This window comes from Xiphias gladius, chromosome 17 (assembly GCF_016859285.1).
Source record: "Xiphias gladius isolate SHS-SW01 ecotype Sanya breed wild chromosome 17, ASM1685928v1, whole genome shotgun sequence".
Classification (NCBI taxonomy): Eukaryota; Metazoa; Chordata; class Actinopteri; order Istiophoriformes; family Xiphiidae; genus Xiphias; species Xiphias gladius.
Genome location: NC_053416.1, coordinates 3,048,217 through 3,069,824, shown reverse-complemented (window position 1 = coordinate 3,069,824; position 21,608 = coordinate 3,048,217). Strand labels below are relative to the sequence as shown.

General features: G+C 41.9%; 1 protein-coding gene across 1 annotated transcript in view; it reads right to left on the bottom strand.

The window, feature by feature from the left end:
- LOC120802654 (polypeptide N-acetylgalactosaminyltransferase 10-like) overlaps positions 1-21,608 on the bottom strand; it is a 71,276-nt gene that overhangs the window by 6,946 nt on the left and 42,722 nt on the right. The window contains exons 5-8 of the mRNA XM_040150706.1: positions 13,331-13,516; positions 11,445-11,628; positions 7,146-7,263; positions 1,441-1,548 (exon numbers count right to left, since the gene is read on the bottom strand). Coding sequence (XP_040006640.1) covers positions 1,441-1,548; positions 7,146-7,263; positions 11,445-11,628; positions 13,331-13,516 — 596 coding nt within the window. The remainder of the gene's footprint in view (positions 1-1,440; positions 1,549-7,145; positions 7,264-11,444; positions 11,629-13,330; positions 13,517-21,608) is intronic.

Genomic DNA, 21,608 nt, shown 5'->3' with positions numbered 1-21,608 from the left:
CGGAAGAGAAGGAGGAGAGTATCTGGTAAAGGACGTAGCTGCCACTTGTTATACTGCGCCACTAAAAAACTGGCTCATGCTGGGGCATGTGTGTTTATGTGTAGAGCAAATGTGTTTGCATATGTGTCGTGTTCATGTATGGCTATGTGTCTGTTGATTGGTGTACTTGAGCTTAATTACAAGGCTCATTTCTTCCTTCTTGTTAGCTGATGTATTCAGTTACACCTACTTTACCTCAGTTTCACTGTTTGGTGAAGTTCAGGGACACAGCTGTTGTTTTTACAGCATTTGTGCTCTACGTATGTGTGTGTGTGTGTGTGTGTGTGTGTGTGTGTGTGTGTGTGTGTGTGTGTGTGTGTGTGTCTGTGTGTGTGTGTGTGTGTGTGTGTGTGTGTGTGTGTGTGTGTGTGTGTGTGTGTGTGTGTGAGTGTGTGTATTTGCATGAAAAAAAAAATCACTTTTCCCCTACTCCTGTATATTTCATGAGCTGAAATATATTTGGTTTCACATCAAGCCATATTTCAGTATTTCAGTACAGCGCAAAGCCAAATGTTTTGTTTTGCACTGTTATTGTCAACTGAAGTTAACTGTAATTTAAATGCTTTAGAGCCTTGTGTGTGTGTGTGTGTGTGTGTGTGTGTGTGTGAATACTGGAGAATACTAATACAGTTCAAATCAGTTTTTGCTGATAAGATGTCACTTTTTTTTTGCAAGAGTATAATTAGATTTTGCTTCATTTTAGTGTTTGTTTAATCAAGAAACCTTAGGGATAAGAGCTTTTTCAAGAGGCCAGAGAGCAAAAAAACATGTAATAAATGTAAGAGGAACTACTAATATGAATGGACTATTATAAGCAGAGCGAGATACCGTATTGTTGCGGACAAAGAGCTCTGCAGTGTGTTCCATTTAAAAGCTCATGAACACAAAGGAAGGACAAACTTACGGTGACATACGATGATAGATGTCCCAGATTTGAAGTAATTTAACATTTTCTATTACTGTCTATCTTCTCATATTGAGTCCATAATGATTTTCACATAATTCAGCTCCACGGTATACACTTATTGGAAAGCATTTATTAAAGTGGCACTCCGGGGATTTTTCAAATTAAAATCCGTGTATTAGTCATAGTTAGTACTACTAATCCAGGGAACACAGTTGATAGTAAATAGTAAATATCAAGGTACATAAACAAAGGTCCAAAAACAGATCCAGTACACTTTGATTAGCCCTGCTATCAATCTTACAGATTAGCTCTACTTACAAAATAATACAATCCATTGCTATGTTGTGACTCGGATTTAACAGAGATGATGTGAGAGCGCTATACCGACACTGAACCCCTGTACGAGATGTTACAGTATCCAGAAGATCTGTCACTGATCTGCTGTGTTGTATTTCATCATGAACCGTGGAGGGAAACACAGTGTGAAGACTTACCTTTGCCAAGCTGATCCCGCCCGGGACCTTGTAGGGGACGTACTTCCTATAGATGTGTCCTACCCTGGAGCAAGGGATGTCCTCCATCCGACCACCACACATCCACACCTTCAGAGACACAAGGAGAGAGAGAGAGAGAGAAAGCTCTTTCATCGGCTGGATCTCTATTGTATTTAGAAGTGTTGTCCATCTCAAGATCCAAACACAGAAAACTGTGGAAAGGTAAAAGAAGGTGAGGGAAGGGGATTATCAAGGAGATGAGCAAGAGACAGATGGCTGAGACGAAAGAGCATGAGTTTCAGTGGGTCTAACAGGCTTATAAATCCTTGGAGAGAGGAGTGAATGCAGAGAGAGAGGCAATAAAGATGAGATGGCAGGGCAGTGGAGGAAGAAGAGGAGACACCAAAACCAAATTATGATATGATGGTGACCTGAGCTCACCTGAGCAGCAGGGTCAGATAAGAGAAAGACTGAGCTGCGGGGTTAAGTCATTGGTACAGTATCTTATTAGTATAGTATTTGACCTTTGTAGGCATCAGAGAAACATAAGTACAATGGCAGGTGCGAAAGCTGCCAACTGCAAAATCTTTTCAGGAAAGCAAGGCATGCCGTCTGAATTTTTTTTTTAAGTTGTATGATGAGGTGTTAATATGTTTTAAGCACCCTAATGTGCTTGTCTTAAGAAAAAAACAAAAAACAAAAAACCTTCGATTACAGCAATTTTCCCAATTTCTTCTCCTTTTGCTTGTCTATCTCACACAACAGGAACATCCAGCAGTGACTCCTCATTTTAATCCTCCAACCATAATGAATACAACAGTGATGATTCTTTCTCTTGGCTGGCAATGTTGAAAATAAACCTTAAGAGAGAAAGAGAGACGATGAAGAGGATGAAGAAGAAAGAGAGACTTAGAGACAGCTGGCGAAAGGGAAAAGGGGTTTTGTTTTCAAGACAATGGCAAAATGAAACTTGGGGAAATGAAAAGCTGGATTTAAACATGACAACAAACAAGGAAAGTATGGACAGAGAGAGAGACAGCGCTTCCAAATTGTTACTGCAGAGTCGAGGCCTTTAATATGTAAATAGGATTTATGCTGTTTGAAGGCCAGAGGCAGGTTGAAGCTGTGGGCGGTTCAAGAACATGGACAGAAATAATGGCACATGAAATATGCATGTTTTACATACGACTTCATGGTGTATGAGACAGAGTTCAACAGGGACGTAAAGGCCGTGGTCAACCTCCTGTCCGCCCGCCATGACCTGACTTCAGGTGGACTGCAGTGCAGTCACAGGTGTGAACATATTATCATACCCACCGTATTTTACTGCAGTGCATGTTAAACATTACACTGAGTAGCTTAATAAGAAATTCCCGGCATACATAGCCTATGACATATATACAGCAGCATCAAGTCTATCGTAATATTGGGTTCATAATGCTAGCGGGAAGCCAAAGCCCATATGAAAAGGACCGAGTCGTCCCACGTGGCATGCCCAAGATGTGTATTTGGCATTCTCAGACCTACCGAGATGACTACATTGGAACTTTACAGAAAAAAATCCTAAAGCAAGATCATCATCACTCAAATAAGGAGAAAGCCACTGCAGTGGCTAGGTCATGTGCTTGGAATGGAGGATAACTGCATCCCAAAGGCTGCACTGAGAGAGACTCAAAAATGACCTGGCACAGAACTGTGACGGAAGAGTAAGTAAGCAAGTGGGTATTGATAGTCCCCAGAGGATGATCCGGAATGTTCTGATTGCCTTCTAACCTTTCATCTAATATCACAATGAGACCAAAGGTTCAATACATGAAATATCATAATCCAATTACCAGATTGCCTTAAAAACAACAACACAGAAGGCATGTATGCCCCCCAGAGGATGAACCATTTCCATCTAGGACACTCTATGAGCTTTCCTGTAGCACTGCCTTTGGGCCCGACTATCAACACTGCACAGAAGATACTTTACAGTATAACCATACCATAAATTCGTGGAGCACATTCATGCTCACAAAGGGATGTACCCATTTGGTGTTTTTGACCACATGACATTTTTTTCTAGCACCACAATTGTAGCACCTTTACTGCTAAGAATTGCAAAATTGTTAATAGGAAGTTCCACCCAGCATTTTAATACTGTGGGGTGTTATTTCCATTGCAGTATATAGGGGCTGCTAGCAGGACATTAGTCTTTTTGTGTCGTTTTTTTTTTCTCTCTGTGAGAAACAAATGGTCTCACTTCAATTACATAATATCTCACTTCCATTATGAATCATTATGACATTGTGTTCCTGTATTAAAACATTACACTGACAACTCGGTAGACAAAAAAAATAGCTTTTTGAAAGCAAAATTAGCGTGAACCTTGCTGCACACGGCAAGCAAGCTAGATTGCTAATTATTGTAATGAGGAATGTTTCATAAATGTTTCATTTAAAATATTTATTCCATTAGATGAGATTTTTTTCTCAACTGCTGTTTCCGAGGTCAGAAATGAACTGTCGAACTCAAATCAAAACCTAATGTCCCTGACATCCCTGGTTCAGGTTTGGTGAAGCATTTTGCCAGTGTCATGTCCTAACATTGCACCGATCTACCTGTTACAGGTGCTACAATAAAACAAATAATGAAATGCATGAAAGCATTACATCCTTTACTTTCTAAAATTTGATTTGATTCAAAACCTGCTTCCAAAATTGCAGAGACACCAGTATCAACAATAAAAAGATGACAACACCTAAACTCATCAAAACATGTGAGCTGTCAACAACCAATCCACTTTGCATTCCTCGTTTCACTTTAATTGGAACTTTCTCACTCACTTGGACTGAGTTTGTTTATTGTTACAAAGCAACGTGCCACATGGGAATAATTTCAAGCACCAGCTAACACTGGGCTATTAAACCATCCAGCCATAAACAGCCAGCCCTCATGACCCTGTGTTGACATCATTGTTACTGCAGCACACCCACAGTCTCTCTCTGGTCTATTGCAGATGAAAACCCTCCCTCACCAGCAAACCGACTCAGATCGCAAGAGGGTGCACAGCTCAGCTGATAGTGAGAAACTACAGAACAACAGAATTCACTCCGACTGATGAATAAAACATATTGCTGCAAGACAAAATCCAGAATTGACTTTTACTGCAACAAAAACTCGAGCTGTCTCTCTAAGAGTAAATAAAATATTGATGCATACAGTTGAAAATATACTGTTTTTCAGTGGTTCTGGTCATGTGTTTGCTTCCACCACATGAATAATAATGACCTAACCAAAGGCTGGCAACAATAAATGCAAAGTCAGGATACAGGACTTTAATACTTCAAGGTTAGTGCTGGCTCCCACACCAATCTGAATGCACTGACCCTATGGTTTTTAAACAACAGATGGTTTAAATGTTAATATTTGCATTCAATCTGGTTTGCTTTTCCCAGTATAGAAAGATGGTAATAAGCAGGATGGAAGAAAGTCTGTGTCTTTACCCATAACGTTTTTTTTTCTCTGGCCAGAATAGACTGTTTGATTGTGTTGTCATGTGCATTATCATGGTGGCAACAGCATTATTTCGTCAATCATACCACTGGCCAGTATGGGAAGGTTTATGTCAGTGACCCATCCATCCAAAATTCCGAATGTTACAGTCATGAAGAAAGGTTTCATTTATTTATTTTTTTATGTATATGTTTGGAAAGGTTTTATTCTACCAGCTGTTTGTCAATTAGCTAACTTTTACTCTGAATAACCACTTTGTTGGCTCCATCCGTAGGGGTTTAATTATTCCTGCCTGCAGAACAGCTCTGTCTCCGAGAAATGACATCTCACTGCACGTAAAATCATATTTCCTCTGTGCGCTGCGAGGCTGTAGTTTCTGACATTATCTCACTGTGCGAGCTGGAAATGCTCAGTGTTCCCGTACCAGCGTTGCCAGGGTGGAGCTTTAGATTAACTATACCACTGAATGAAGTGATTGTGTTTCACATGTGAGCAGGGCCTGACTGACTGTGAGAGCAGCAGTTTGGTTGTAAGGATTAGGATGAGAGCCTGTTAATCGTCTCACCTCAGGAGACTGGCTGTCTGCACTGTATCAGCTAATGGGGATCTTAATAAAAAGGAAACCCAATTGAATATCTGAGGGTGTAAAGTAGATTTAAGCAGCAAGGCATGTGCCGATAGCAAAATTTAATAGCATGATAATCTTGGCCAAAACAATAACCTTGGTTTGGGATATTATCTCAGTAATAACTTAAATAAGATGAAAAGCTTCAAATCAGTATTAAAACATAAGAGCTTTCCGCACCAGGCGCAGCCCTTGGGTCGCAGCTGGTGTTAGTCAAGGCCTATCATTCATTTCACACTGACAGCTTTAAATGTGAGAAGTCCTCACCTTTTGCTCATGGCTTAAAAAAACACTCAAGCGCATGGTTATCCTCTAGATTTCAAGGTTAAGGTGGAATTATACTTCTTCATCACAGTGTACGGCGGTCCAGTCATGGGTGCCTCTGCTGTGGGAATCGGTCTATCGTGTGCCAACACAACTGTGTCATACATTATCAGGCTGTGCAGTGCTTTAATTATATACCCAAGGAAATTGTGTTGGAAATAATTTTGAAAGATCACGAAATATGTTGTGTTACTGAAAAGCTTACTGAGTCTTCTGCTTATTTAATGTTGTCTGTAATTGTCACTGACATCAGTACAATTTCTAAAAACTTAATGATACAGTCCTTCGTTTGTCGTTGCCTTCCAAAATAACCCATGGCGGCATTTTCTGACTTGACGCTGCTATTGCCAGGATGCCACAAATATTCTCATCAGTGTCCTCCAATAACTGCTGCAATCAATACGATTTTCAATGCCTTCTGATCTGCCAGTGCTATGGTTAATGTTTGGTTAGGTTTTGACAGAAAAACTATTTAAGTGAGAGAAATACGCTTGGTCATGGCTAAAAGAAGTTTGAAGTTAGTGTGGGATGGGAACAATGCCAATCTCAAAAATGTGACTACAACTGTCTGTTAGGAAATCTTCCTCGGGAACTCCAAAATGGGGTCTTCTGTGTATTTGAGTCGGTTTGTCCATGCATCTTCGTCTTCTGTCATCTGTGTAATTGATAATGGCTGGTAGAGAGAACATGAGCACAGAAATGTTTTGCTGAAGGAGAAAATGAGAAGGGTTCCGACAACATCCTGCCTCCGTTTCCTCAAACTGCCCCATCTGTCAACGGCCCTGACACTGAAACTGCTCATAAATGTGAATAACAATTGCCTGGGTTTTTAATTCTGTGTGGGCTAGTTAAGATGTCGTAAGATGGAGATTCTACTGAATCCGAGGGGGAAATAAAGCAGGACACTCAAGGACAAAGCAAAGACAAACGTCCTTGTTCTTTTTAAACAAATAAAATCTTTAGAAAACAGTTATGTAAAACTTCAGAGATGCCTGAAGCCATAAGAATAGAGGACTGTATCATTGCCTGGGGACAACTGTAATTTCCAAAAGAACATCTTTTGTTATTGCTATTTCATCAGGTATGAGCCTGAAATTGCATCAGGTATGAACCTGATGCAATAGCTAAGGGCTAAAAAGGTGACAGAATGGCTGGTTACAGGATGGTGAGTAAATACAGTAAAAGACAGAAATCCCATGTGCCATCAAACACTTAAATTACTGGCTAAAACTCCATCACATAAAAATGAGATTTTTACCTTGAAGGAGATCTCGTACTGCTCTCCTCCCCAGATCTCCAGACCCGTGTCATATCCTCCCAGCTCCCAGAACCACTTCCTGTCCACGGCAAACAGTCCACCCGCCATCACCGGTGACCTGCGGGACACACAAATGAAAGCACAGAGTCACGCACAGTTGCTGTCTTAACCATCACATTTAGATACAAAGCCTTATTTGTCAACTTAGTGTTTCTCATCGGTCAAAGAAAACATCTAAACAATGAAAGACTTATTCACTTCCTCTGTTCACAAATAACTGCAACCGACAGAATGAGATCCTTCAGGTAATCACTTTATGAGATGGAAAAGGAAAAACAAAAAAAGATGGGCGTAAATGCGACCAGAAATCACCACCTTTAACAACTGAAATGTTAAAACATCGACATCAGGTACTTCATAAACTTTGTCCTTGAATTTTCTCCAAAAGAGAAGGCGTTTCATAAGATTAAATATGACAAGTGTGCAAACGAGGTTTAGTGATGGATGGGGTCAGCTAGTTGCTCCGAATCAACTTTTATTGGATACATATATGTACAAGCCCTCAAGTTGAGGATCAGTCATCAAAGTTATTTTACAGTAAGAGAAACAATGAAGATTTTGATATGAAAATAGTTTAAATTGATTTTTTGATATATACTTGGGATATACCAAGGGGAACATTGAACACAGGGACACATGATTAGAACTAAGACATTTTTTTTCACTGTATCTTTAACAATTAATAAGAAAAAAAGGAAAGGATTAATTTATGCTCACTTATTTCTCTTCACATTAAAACAAGTCTGTGCTCTGCTTTGGAAGAAGAAAGTTAAAGGTATCCAGTGTGTGACCAAGGGCAAAACAGAAAATCGTTATGTTGGCTTTGAAGGCTGTTGAGTCACAACAAAAAAGCGTCGCAACATATCAATCATAGAGACATCTTAAATCATGTTCAGTGTGTTCACTATGTGGCTAACGGCATCCTCTGCGTCGCATCTCTGCTTCATCCCAATAGCTCCACTGGAAGGGGCATATTTAGTAACGATTGTTCGAGACATACTGAACATATGGAGAGGTGAATTATGCTGCAGGAGCGGTTTGAGAGGCTTTTATGCGCGTTTGTTCTTCTCTGTGACTATGGGTCTCCACTCCATCCACTGGAACTGCTGACTACAGCTGTCGTACTATAAAACACCAACTGTGGTGTTACCAGTTCTCCCCATATAATGAAGATGCTCTGAACAATGCAAAAGCAATTAACCCACTACAGAGCACTGTCTGCTGTGACAAGCTCTGTGCCGTTGAGTGCATGGCTTGCTAGTTCTTGCATCGCTGCGGTACTTGATTGTAGCTGCTGCACTGAGCTGAGGTGGAAAAAATTGGGGCAGCGGGTGCAAACGCACACAAATTTATTGTAGATTTCTTGTGGGGAACGTCATCAACTAGTTAATGTAATACTAATCTTGACAATCAATCAAAAGTCAAGTGGATGTTTCCCATCTTTGCGGTCCTCCTCAGTGCAGAAATATCACAACACACGCACACTTGCAGGTGCACCCGGATGTCATAGTTGCGATCTTTTCCTCAGGTAGAAGCCGGAGGCAGGCAGCCAGCAGGTAGTCTGCTCTCACCAAAGCTGTCCGTGAGGAGGATCCAGAAACAGGACAGCTCCTGAGCTGTTGGCAGTGAGAAACGCCCCGGGGTTTCCCCACACCTCACGAGCCATGAGCACGGACACGAGTCCCATGGTGATAAGAACCATGTTTCCGCAGTTTTCCGTCTCCAAGGGTGAAAAGGATGAAATGAAATTAGCAGTGATTAAAAAAACCTCGGTTCTTCTCCCCAACGCTCATTTTTAATATATTTTAATATATTTTAACAAATCTCGATCACCTTGTTCTTACCAGTCACGGAACTTTTCTACCAAACTTGTTAATTTTTTAGTAATTAAAGTAACAACAATTTGGAGAATAGTAATAAGTGATGACACTTTAATGTTTTATGTGCAGTATCTGCTGATGAAAGAAAAATGTACACTAGACGGCCAAAGTTATGTGAACAGCTGAACATTACACCAATATGTGACAAACTTTCCCAAACCCTGGACATTAATCTCTACTTAACCTCCACCTGAGTTTGAAACCTGCTGCAGGGATTTGCTCCCATTCAGCCACAAGAGAAATATTGGCGTTGGTCCCTGATGTTGGGCGATAAGGCCTGGCTCAAAGTAGGTGTTCCAGTCCATCCCAAAGACGTTGGATGGGGTCAAGGTCAGGGCTCGGTGCAGGTTCAGGTTCTTCCACACCAAACTTGGAAAACCATTTCTTTAAGGACCTACCTTTGTGCATGGCGGCATTTGTCATGTTGAGACAGGAAAGCGTCTCCTCAAACTGTCTCCGCAAATCTGGGGGCAAACCATTGTCAAGAATATCGTTGACTTTTGACCACATTGTCCACACGCTGCAGACTTGCAGCAACTGGATCCTCTAGCCAGAGCTCCTGTGCCTTCAGAAGAGCTGTGAAAGAGCTCATAGTCCAATATGAAGTCAAATATTGTGACAGACTTACACTGGAAGAAAAGAAAACCGTGAAACATGCACCGTTATACAGTCTATGTAGACAACTGTATTCATTAAAATATAATTAATTTGATGATCAGATAGGCATGAGATGGATGACTTAAAAACCATGACTTTTGCTAGATTCCCACCAGCTGAAAGGCTTTTACGGTGAAGCAGCTGCAGTCAGGTGATACAAGAGTGCCTGGAATAGCACCCCATTGCTCTAAAAACATTTATATTAGTAAGAAGTTGAGCACAGAGAATCAATTTGAAAGACTGTGGGGGAAGAGACTTAATTACCTCTGAGATAACGTGAAGCAAAGGAGTAGATGGAGCTTCCTTTTTTTTTTTAAATTTCAGCTTTTGTGTGTTGTGTTAATTAAAAAAGGTCATATTGCAGTAATAAAATAAAACTCCTTGTACGGCCCTAATTACCCTCAGAAATTATATTATTGTCCTTTGCGCATGGAGAAAATCAAATTTCACACAAAAGATAGATAGATAGATAGGTGGATTTTTTTTTTTCCAGAGAAAGTATTGGATAAACAGATATAGTATTCCTTCCTCCCATCCCACACTGCCACCTCGACAGGTGCTAATTAGAGGCCATTTTGGACATTTCATATGGTGTTTGCTTCATTCAAAATTGCCTGTTGTAGATGCTTAATTGGCCAAAGCCTACAGTATGCACATTATACATATTGATAAAGAAAAAAACAGTCTCAAGTGGGAATTTGGCACCTGTTTCTAGGTGTTCCATGCGTAAAGTGCTGTACTACAACAGTCTGGCTGTAAGTGGGAGAACCACTGAGCACAATGTTTAATTCATGCATTGACAGTCTCTACAGTTAGAAGAGCACTGCAGTGTACCAGTGAAGTGGCTGCTCGAGTGCGTTTGGGGGGAGGGGGGTTACTTCCACTGTACTAGCTGGTGTGCAAACACATGGATTCCCCCTCTACAGGGCTCTGAACACAAAAAGTTAAAATTGATGACACACTGGCACGTACACAGAGCTGAAACATCAACCTAAGTGAGGTTGGGGAGTGTGGAGAGCTGGTAAGGGGTGTTGTTCTTTGCTAGGCAGACTCCACTTGGCTTGTGAAGTGGGGATCCAAAACCATCCCTGCTTTCCAACAGTGCGGGGGACTGCGTTGGTGATGTCCATTGATGTTTGAATGAGCAGTTGAATGGGTTTAAAGGCTTATCAGATGCCCAAACGCTGTACAATGGTTTGTAATATTCACAGACAGGGTTTTACAACTATCTTTCTCACAACGATAGCAATGTAAACAGTAGAAACGTAGCATGCACATTACGGAGTAATCTACCAAGAACTTATGCATGTATTTAATTGGCCAGTGCAGCCCCTTGCCACATGACGTCGTGTTGCGTTGCAGCAGAAGTTGAGCAAAAGTTCAACATTTTGCCGGACGGCCAGGCAGCTGAAGGGGAGATGATGCTGAATTAAAGCCTGCTGGAGGACCATGAAAACAAAAACACCATCGTAAAAAATCAGCTGTCATTTGCTTTCATCCAAAACAAAAAAGCTGATATTGTGATGATAAGCTGCCCAGCTGTCAGTTTGTGTAAAGCCTTCAAAAGTTTAATTGGATATTGGAAAGAAACAGCATGAAAGTTAATATTCACTTCATGGGAAAATGTCTGTCAACTGTACAAAGTGTAGATTCCATCTTTGTTTAGATATGACGCATCTTAGAGAAGTGTATTGTCACTCACTCAAAGGGTTCACTAGGGTCGTCCCTCTGCAGCTCCGGGGGGATGGGGATCCGTTTGTAGTACATTTCCCAGTCAAAAGCTCCTCGCATGGCGTCCCCCGCCTGCGTGTCATAACCAAAGTTGTCGTGGTCGATCACGTCAATCATTGGACACACGATGGTCTTCCTGTTCTGGGCGATTCGGTCTGAGAGATTCAATTCAAAACAGTTATGTTTTTCCTCTAGATTTCAATGTAGGATCACAGCTAAACAAACAAGGTTTTGTTGTTACAGGGCTTATATTTATGTTTGTATATCGTATTAGCGTATCCCTCATCCGCAGCCGTGTAGGAGGAAGTAGGTGGTTGTTCGGGAAGAAAGTAAATACTATTATGTGTGTGTACGTGTGTTTTATTTGTGTGCTTTGCCCTTTTCCACTGAGCTCTCGATGCATGTCAGACGCAGATCGACCATTACTAAGAAAAGGTTGCCAGCCGCTTGACGCAGGTCCCTCAGTGAAAAAGTTTTGGCGAGAGATAAGCAGCTCCTGCTGTCATCTCCTCTGCTCATAATGTCAAAGAAGATTCTTGGTGGGGTTTTTCAGCAGAGCTTAAGGTTATCTTTTGACCTGTGGCACTGATTTCTCCCTCAGCACCACACACAGCGGCGTCCTCTGTTCACATGTCCCACTGCATCATGAGCCTCCACTCTGGTTATATTTAAGTACAGCTTAAATAATTAACATCTGTTAATATTAATTCATTTCTTAGAGCAAGCCTGGCCTGGTTCTTGAGCTCAACTTGGAAAAGGTAATTTAGGCATCGGGATTTGGACTTGCAGTTTCTTTGACTAGATGGCATTCAGATTAAGAAATGTGTGTGTGTGTGTGTGTGTGTGTGTTTGTGTGTCTGTGTGTGTGTGCTCGTTTTTACCCCTCCTCTGTCGAATAACGAATTATAGTTTATTATAGATATTGTTGACATTTGAGTGCTACACGTGATGCAAACTTGAAAAAAATGCAATTTCACTCATCATTTGGTGACAGCCTCCATACTGTCTCTCCATTATTAATATTGCAACAGCAGGCCGTAATGAACACAGTGACCGCCTGTTCATATTCACACGCACTGTGTGAACAGCTTGTCGTTAAGGTAATATGGGTCACAAGGTTTGCTGTGAAATAGTTCCATGTGGAATGGCGCCATGCATAGAAACGGAGCTCAACACGAGTCCTTAATGGAGAAAGGGGTAATTGAGAACGTGAGACTCTTGTGGCGCGCAAGTCCAGCGGCACAGCCTCACTGTAGGGGTGTTTGTGTGTGTGTGTGTGTGTGAGTGAGTAGGTGTATATTTCGATGTTTGAGAATGATTGGTCGTGTGTTTGAGAAAAACAATTTGACAGCTATAAAAGACTTTGTGCATCTGTGTGCTCTGCTCTACTTCAGTCTTTGAGAGGGACTTGAGGGTGAGGACATCTTCACAGAGTGAGGAGATCAAGGACATGTTTTTTAAAAGACAGGATATTTTCGAGAATGAAAACTTTTTTTTGGAAAAGTTATTTGGAGATATTTGGATAGTGACGATGTTTGTGGAGGTGAGAACTTTTTTGGAAAACTGAGGTTTCATTTTTAGAAATTATGGACATTGGAAATCAAGGGATATTTTGGAAAGTGAGGACATTTTTGAGAGAGTAGGGAAAATTTTTAACATGAACTTTTCTGAAACTGTTTGAGAACTTGAGAACATTTTGGCCATTCTTCTTCACATTGCTATATGACGATAAAACTTAGCTTTTAGGGTTATGTTAGGGCTAGGGGCTAGGAAATGTTATGTTAGCAGGGGCCCTCGGAAACATAGTCATACAAACGTGTGTCTCTGTGTGCGCGTCTGCACGTTTGTGTTCCTCACCTAGCAGTGGAGGCAGCCAGTTGACGTTGGCCTCACAGTGAGAGTCCAGGAAGGTGATGACTTCTCCTTTAGCAGCTGCGGCTCCCAACAAGCGAGTCCTGATCAGCCCTTCCCTCTTCTTTGTCCTCAAGATGTGAACCTTCGGAATCCGCATCATGTACTCCTCTAGTGGAACCTTTAGGTGCTCTGCGGGAAAAGGGTGAAATCATCAGTCCCTTGTTCAGTGCTGTCGAGTTATTTTGTTAAGTGGTATAATTTGTCCTACTGCTACTCTGTTGGTTTTTTTTCTCATCCTTTAATGGTTTCACAAAATGTCTGAGAGACAACAGAGAAGGGACGGTACTATAACCATATATGGACCTTGGCCGACATGGCCAACAAACAAACTTACATTTTCACAAACACACATATGTTTGTCTACATCGCATTTTTTGAGTCTGGTAACGGTAACTTTGGTATCTCTGCCTCCAACATAACGGAGTTTGGTCTGTCTGATTGTTTAACTGGGGAATTGGCAGTTGCACAGAGAATGCGCTTCAAAAACCTTACATGATTTAGGCCAGCAGTATATTTTGAAACTAAATCAGGAAAAGTTGCTCGTTTCAACTTTACACACCAAAAAAATGACAGTGGCTGCAGCTGACTGGATTTAGTCTGCATATTTTTGCTGTTCCACTTTGGTAGAGCCAGTACTTTTCGTAGATTTACGCAAGTTTTGAGATGCGCACAGAGGTGTAGTGTTAGTACACGCAGGGAGAGTGGGGGTTGGGGGGGCTAGGTCCATTGCAGCTACAGTATACCCACCTACCAAGACACCACTACATCACGGGGTGTCCAGTTTACACACACTATGACTTGCAAGCTCCTTGATCAGTGCCATTAAGAAACTCACTTGGAGTCAGAATGTACAACTATTTGCCTGCCGGTGGACAAGCCAAATGTTATTTCGTTTGCAGGCCTAATCTTTGACATTTTAAAAAGATGAAGATTTTCCGGCTAATATATTTTATTGCTATCCTCAGGAATAAAAATGATAGGAAACTACAGTGTGGATCCAGAAATCGAGGCACCTCATGAATTTATTTTCTTTACTGTGTGAAATCCTTTAAATTAGTCTGTCCCGTTGGATTTACAGCATAGAGGTTATATTGCAGTGGTTACTGCAGTACCCCGTGATAGACTGGCAAACTGTCCAGGGTGTACCTTGCTTCTTGGTCAGTGCATGCTGGCAACTGGGACAGGCTCCAGCCCCCTGCAACCCCACACAAGATGAGCAGTTTAGAAAATGGATGGATGGTTGCTGCAGTAGAAGTGAAGGTCAGATTCAGGATGGGGGACTTTTTCATACAGCAAAAGTTGTGCAGTTCCCTGAATGCCTCCAATTCAGAACCTCCAATCATCCTGACAAAGTAGAAAAAAAAATACTGTCCTTTGGGATTTTCACATTTTTTCATTACAGACAGAACATTAATCCACGCAGGCACTGGATTTGGCCGACAATATGTACGAAAGGGTCACTTTACTGATGCGGGACAAATGTGTTCAAGTGTAAGAATGAATGAAAGTTATCTGGCATCGGTTCATAGTCTGAACCACCCTCAGCTCTGTGTTGCTTCGGGTGTATTTATTTATGACCAAAGGCAGAAAATGACCAACATTTTCTTTGCGAAGAAAAGAGAAAGAAACATGGTGGATTAAACAAACTTGAATCTTCTTCCTGAGGCGCGTTTTGCACTCACAACCAGGTACTGAACCTTTTTTTCCTGCCAACAGATACCTGCCATTGCAGAGTAATTCTCATAACAGTCTAAAGTTATCAGAATGAACCGGTCATCCCCAACAATGGCCTCCACTGAGTTAAAGTCTAACAAGCAAACAAAAGCTGTAGCACATTATAACGGAAAGGTTGGTCAGATCTATCAGCATTGCCAGGTGGATGGATTTTATTTTGTAGGAACAAGCGTGGGCCCTGTGACAGCCGCTGTAATCAAATCCTCATCCATCACTGACAACCATCAAGTCAAATATCTCTATAGTTCAGCTACCATTAGTTATAGAAGCAGGTAAGTTTAATGGTCTCCCGGAAAGAGTAAGGCTTTGGTTGTTATGTGATTTAGATGAGACTGAAGACTTCCATTTCACGTTTTATTGGTCCTCATTGCTTGATAAAATGATTCAGGGGCTATAATCCAAGGACCCTTCATCTCTGTTGACATTTGTTTGGATGATTATAAAAGATTTGAAATATGTTTTTGGACGGGGGCTTTTTTGTGGCAGGTTTTAGTAGTCCTTTGTCACATCTGCCTCAGCAACCTTCGCTGACGACCCCTCCACTCCTCACTCTGTCCCCCTAACCTTTCGTCACCTCCCCGCTGGCTCTCACCTTCTCTCTCCCCGTGCCTGTGATTGTCTGAGTGAAAGCAGGTGTGCTGGAACCAGAGCGGCGCCAAACCAGCTGCGCCCCATCACCCTAATCAAGCCCTTTACAAATTACAAATACCCACAGCGCTGCCACTATCACCCTGTAAGATTGTAGGCTCTGCTTTGGACAGTCTATGAGTTGAGCTGTTTGGGTTTTTTTTGGGGGGGTTAAGCCCATTACCTGTATTCTGGCCCTTGTCTCCTCTCCCCTTGCAGTTCTGTCTATTCAGTCTCCAACCCCTGGCTTCTTGTCTTGTCTCCCTGGCTCTTTGTGTATCATTCTCCCCGCTCCGCGGCTCAAGCCTCCGCTGTCTCCCAAGCCTGCTCAGCTGGTCTTCACTCTCATTCAAAGTACCACCTTCAATAAATGACCTTTTAGCCCACTACTACACCTGGGTTCACTAGTTCAGCCTTCGACACCAAGGGTGTCGAGTGGGGCTTTATGTAGCTTTATGTATTAACTTATTTTCTGACAAATGTGATATTTGGCACAAATGCATCACTTATTTTAAAAGCCCGTGCCATGCGGCCCATGGTACCAAAGATTTGGATCGTATCTTTAAAATAGATGTTTGACCGTAGAGTTGGGTCTCTAAAATCAGTACACACTGAGAATGGTGCCGCCCTACCACGTCTCAAATTCTCATCCTCATAGAAGGATGTTGCAGGAAATTAGATTTCTTTTACATATTCCATTTTTGAGGATAAGAGCACGAGCCCTGAATGCTTTCAGTGGTTTGAATAGAAATCCTCCCCGAGGCAGTCAAAACACGAAATATGACAGGTGACAGCTTCTTTACAAAAATGCACAATACCGTCTGTCAACAGGAGCGGAGAGAGAGACTAAGAAGTTTTAAATGTTGACCTTTTTTAACGTCATCCTTTGGTAACTATATTTACTTTTGGAGATCTAACTGAGCAGCAGTTGACTGACAGTAAGAAGCAGAGTGCTCTGAAAGGGTGCATTTTACCAGAGAAAATATAACCATTAATGGTTCTTTTTGTAGGATGTTGTGAGGGAGGGAGGGTAAAAACAACTGCTGAAAAGTGTTAAATTAATTACTGGGAAGAAGGAACGTTTCCATCCTTCCATCCATCCATCCTCGGATCCTCACTCCCATCTGTTCTGTTTCTTCTTTCTATCTCAAACCCATTGTGAATAAAACTGTCATTTTTCTCATAGAGAAACATATAAAGGGGCAACGAAGAATCACACATACTAGAACAGGGGCGTCGAGAATGTGACAGGAATCATTCATCCTGACCTCAATATTCCCCTGCGTTATCACCACTGTTTGTAAGTGATGATATGAGAAGCGTCTGAAGATTCTCGGTCATCCAGGTCGTGGTTGTCCAAGACTTGAATCGAGAACATTTCATCTCAGGTCCAAGAGGCTTCTTCGGTTCGTGAAGCATACATCTGTCCATCCTCCACACACACTTATCATGTGCACAGGACATTGGAGACCTCTGTCACAGAGCTGGCAAATAGTATAGACCGACAACCATTCACCTAACCTGACAGGGTCTTTAGATGCTGGAGGAAAACCCTCCGCAAAGGCATTAAGAAACCTTCTTAGCTGGAGGTGACAGAGATAACCTGTGCACCAATGTGTTACTCGCCGTGTCCAGTTCCATTTAATACACTGCTTTTGTTGGGTTTTCTCTCCCCTTCATTTCCATGCTCATGGCTTACTGTTGATTTCAGGATAAACACTGGGTATGTGTTTAATACTATACATGTTCTAGGAAACTTAAAAGGGAGGGGAAAATGGAAAAAAAAAAAAAGGAGGTAAAAGCAGTTTTAAACTTTTTGGAGTTCTTGTCTGTTTTTAAAACACACACACAGCAAATATCTAAAAATGAGTGTATAGATGAAAGTGGCAGTGTTTGCACTCAACTGATTAATAGTAAAATGATCAGTTCAATACGACTCGAAGTCCTCTAGATTAAACGGAATAGTGTATGATGCTTTGCAGAGATACTTTGCTGCTGTCGTTCGCTCTCTCTCAGTTCAGATGTTAAACACCCATATGTTTTGAAATCAATGTCCACTGTGCTGCATGAGGAGTCAGTGCTGGACACTGAAACGAGGCCCTAATATAGCGGTGAGTTATGCAAGTAACCAAACTCTCCCCTCAACATAATCCCTCACAGCTGGGTGTTTGTGATGCTCCTCTTTTTTTTTTTTTGTCTGTCTCTTTCTGTCTCTCTCTCTATCACTCCGGCAAAAACGAATCCCCGCCACCCCTCCATCCCCACCCTTCAGGGTGCAGTTTCTGTCTCCTGATTCCAGATCCTGTCAGACTCCGGCGAAGGTCAGCCATATTTATTTTTTCCGATGCTGCGTTTTATCGTGTTGCACATTGGCCGACGTACACGTTGTAAAGTCTGACATTGCAACAAGGGCGGAAGGGCTCTGTGAGGTCAGCGTCAAACCGCGAGGAAAAGGCGAGCTGTCCTCCCCGTACGCCTCTGCAATAAATCACCTCATTAAAAACTGACCATTACGAGGCTGACTCTGGCTCTTTATGAAGGCTCGCACTACACAGAGCGACAATAACATCATCCCGCTAATGACAGGAAGCCAGGCAAAATTAATCAACGGAACATTTGCCCCATGTGAGAACCCGTTTGAGGAGAGGTAAGGGAGAGAAAGATCAGAATATTTAATTATGATTGGTTCATTTTCCCTGAATAAATTTGGAATACAGCTCCTACTGTTTACTGAAAGCAAGGAGGCAATTAATCATGCTAATGAGAGCGAGCTGATGTCAGCAAACACATTAGTCTTTATTAGAATGTGAAGCAGAGGAGATTGGAGGGCTTGGGTGTCATGGATGTCGGGGTCATTTCACGGCGCGGAGCAGAGGGATTAATTACTCACACACCGGGCTGGCGATAGAAATCCAGGCCATTTATTCAGCCCAGACTAGACTCCACCTGAACTCCCACTACACCATCCATCCCTTTCTGTTTGTCTGCCTCCCTGCAGTCTGTCATTCACTTATTTCTCCTGTGGACGGTGCTGGAGCTGCCAGGACCTCTTTCATCCGCTCACACGGGGCCATACTCAAACATGAATTAGCTGTTAGCGGATGAAAGGCACAGCAGTCGGCCCCAGGCTCTTGTCAAAGTGTCAGTCTGCATTTAAAATGTCGTTGATAAAAGGTACGTGCTATGCTTGTCCCGCTTCAACCACTAAAACCACACCCGCAGACTGGAGTGTTCTTAAAGGGGTAGTTAGTCACTTCAGGTCTTTCAGTACATCCACAAACATCTCACCTGCAAAATGTCCCTCCTAGCATGTCAGTTATACTCGTATTGATTTGTTATGTGTCTTCCTTAAAGCCACAGATTGAGCTCAATGCAGACATGATGATCGAGAGGAATCTAGACGTGTGTCTGGAACTATTTCACACACTGGACTACGACAAGTCATTTTACGTAACGTTTGGGGACAGTCGTGTCTTTTTGTCGTCTTTTGAGATCTGCCGCCTTTTTACGGTTAGGTTTAGACAACTAGAAATGCTAGGGTAAACTCTGACAAAGATTATCTTCCTGGTTAAAGAAACCGATGCTAACTGCTGGAGAAGAGGACACAAATCTTGGTCTCGGACGTCCAAGTCACACAGGAACCATCCAGCCCTACCTCCTCCCTAAAATAATTTTGTGGTGCTTCGACAGCGTCAAGTTACTTTCTTTTGGTTTTTGTTCAAGTCCTCAAGTGATTTTTAATGGTTTTAGGGTTTTTTTTTCTAGTAGGACAGTCTCAAAAATAATTTATAATTATTTATTATTGTACTGAAATAAAGCCATAATCTGTGATTTACAGAAAAAAAAAATACAGCAATTTTGTAATCTAAATCTGTAAACCTAAAATAATTAATAAAACAACTCAAACAAGGTCTTTCCAAAGATCAAGAATGAACTTCTTTGCTGTATTTTAATCATGTTTTCGGCATTTTTGTAAATACTGGAGTAAAACATGCCTATATTTTTTAAAATTACGATTAAAAAATAATCATATTCAAAAATGTCCTCACAACAATGGTCTCAAACCAAAATTTTTCCAAACAACCATACAGAGGCGCGTGTTTAAACACACACACATACACAGAGGCTCGTTTCCAGCCCAAATACCGCCAGCAGCATCCTCCGTGATGCATATATATTTAAAAAAAAAAAAAAAAAATTCAATTAGCTTTGAGACACAGTGGATCCAGCATGGCCCGCTGAGCTGTTCCCAGGGTGGTGGATTAATCCCCAGACGCTCCACACCACCAAAGAGGGGGGCTGCTCAGTTATTTCCTCAGCAAAATATTCCAATGCCCTTGTGAACTCCATTACACTGTCAATTTTTTTTTTTTCTTTTTCCTGTGCCAGCTTGAATTTTTGCTGCTATCGTTAAAAAAACTGATTCTCGAGAGATGGACTGAGCGGGCTGTAGGTCAGTGTTTTTAAGAGTCCAGCATCACTGCCAGTCTTGATCAGCCTGCCAGTCTCGCACTCCATTTTACCCTCATAAACAGGAGCCCGACATATTTAGACTCCCTCACATGAGGCAGCAGCTCACTCCGAACCCAAAGGAGGCAATCCACAGTGTACTCCGATAGTTCTACGCAGTCCACAATCACTCTGTCGTAATTAAAGGAAACGCACTGTATTTAAGGGGACCGTTGTTTATCTCTTTGCATCAAGAAGTGTGTGTGCTAGAGGTTAGAGGTCGATGAAGCCAGTCGAACTCCATCCTACAGTGACCCCATAGGTCGTCTCTTCAGGGCAGCCTGTTACAACCCCTAGTTATGTTTTATTGTCAGGCGACCACTCATTTCTCTTTTCCTTTTTGAAAAAAGAAAAAAAAATTGCCCGGGTGAACCTGAAAAGTGTCAAACATCGTACTTTAGCCTGAAAACACTGGAGCTGCTGTCCCTAAATATCTCTACTCTGCTACCCCTAAGTTTACGAAATTACAGTCTTACTGGTAGATCTTAGCCAAGTGTTTGTACACATCAGTACTCCAGGCTTCAGACTACAATAGGGATTATTAAACCCCCGTTGTTTTTTGATTTTCTTTTTTAATATAAGCGCTTTCTAAAACTTCATATATATTTAATATGCGTGAGCAAAAATGGGGGGAAAAGGGAACAACTGTAGAGGGGGAAATACTTTTATGATTTATGTTATTATTTTTCTGCAAATCAACAAATTTCTGTCTCCCTTTTTTAATGTGAATTCACACTCGCATACAACTTCTACCGTACTTGCATTCAACTGAATCAGCAGTCTGAGTGACCTCCCCAAGAACTAGTCAGCCCACGGTGACGTATTTTCCTGCAGCTAAAGCCTCAATGCCGGCGGAGCAGCAGACCAGAGAAGCGTGTCCACGTACTGATCGACAGCCACGAGCTCCCACCTCTGACTCCGGCCTTCTCTGATGGGTTAGAAGGCCGGGGCGCGCCCAGTAGCCTCGGTGCCCAGGTGCACTTTACGACTTACTCCCCGGGTAAACAAATGACCATTACATTGTGAATGCAGTCCATCCCATTCCAGCCCCTACACCTTCATCCTATCAACGCCACCTCTCTGTGTGCACTGGCCACATAGAGAGCATTCCTGACTTAGGAAAGTCCTCTACCCCTCCACAGAAGTGCAGGTGGTAGATAATGAAGCAAATATCTCCTTACCTCTTTAATTAAATAGCTGTCAAAACATTTTGCAACATTTATCTTAGAATATTTTTTTTCATCTTAGATTTCAATAGAGTAACAGTACATTTAAATGGAAAAAAAAAACTGGGTGTGTTGCTTCATTTTATTTTTTATTTTTTGGTTTTGGGTTACACTGCATTTACAAG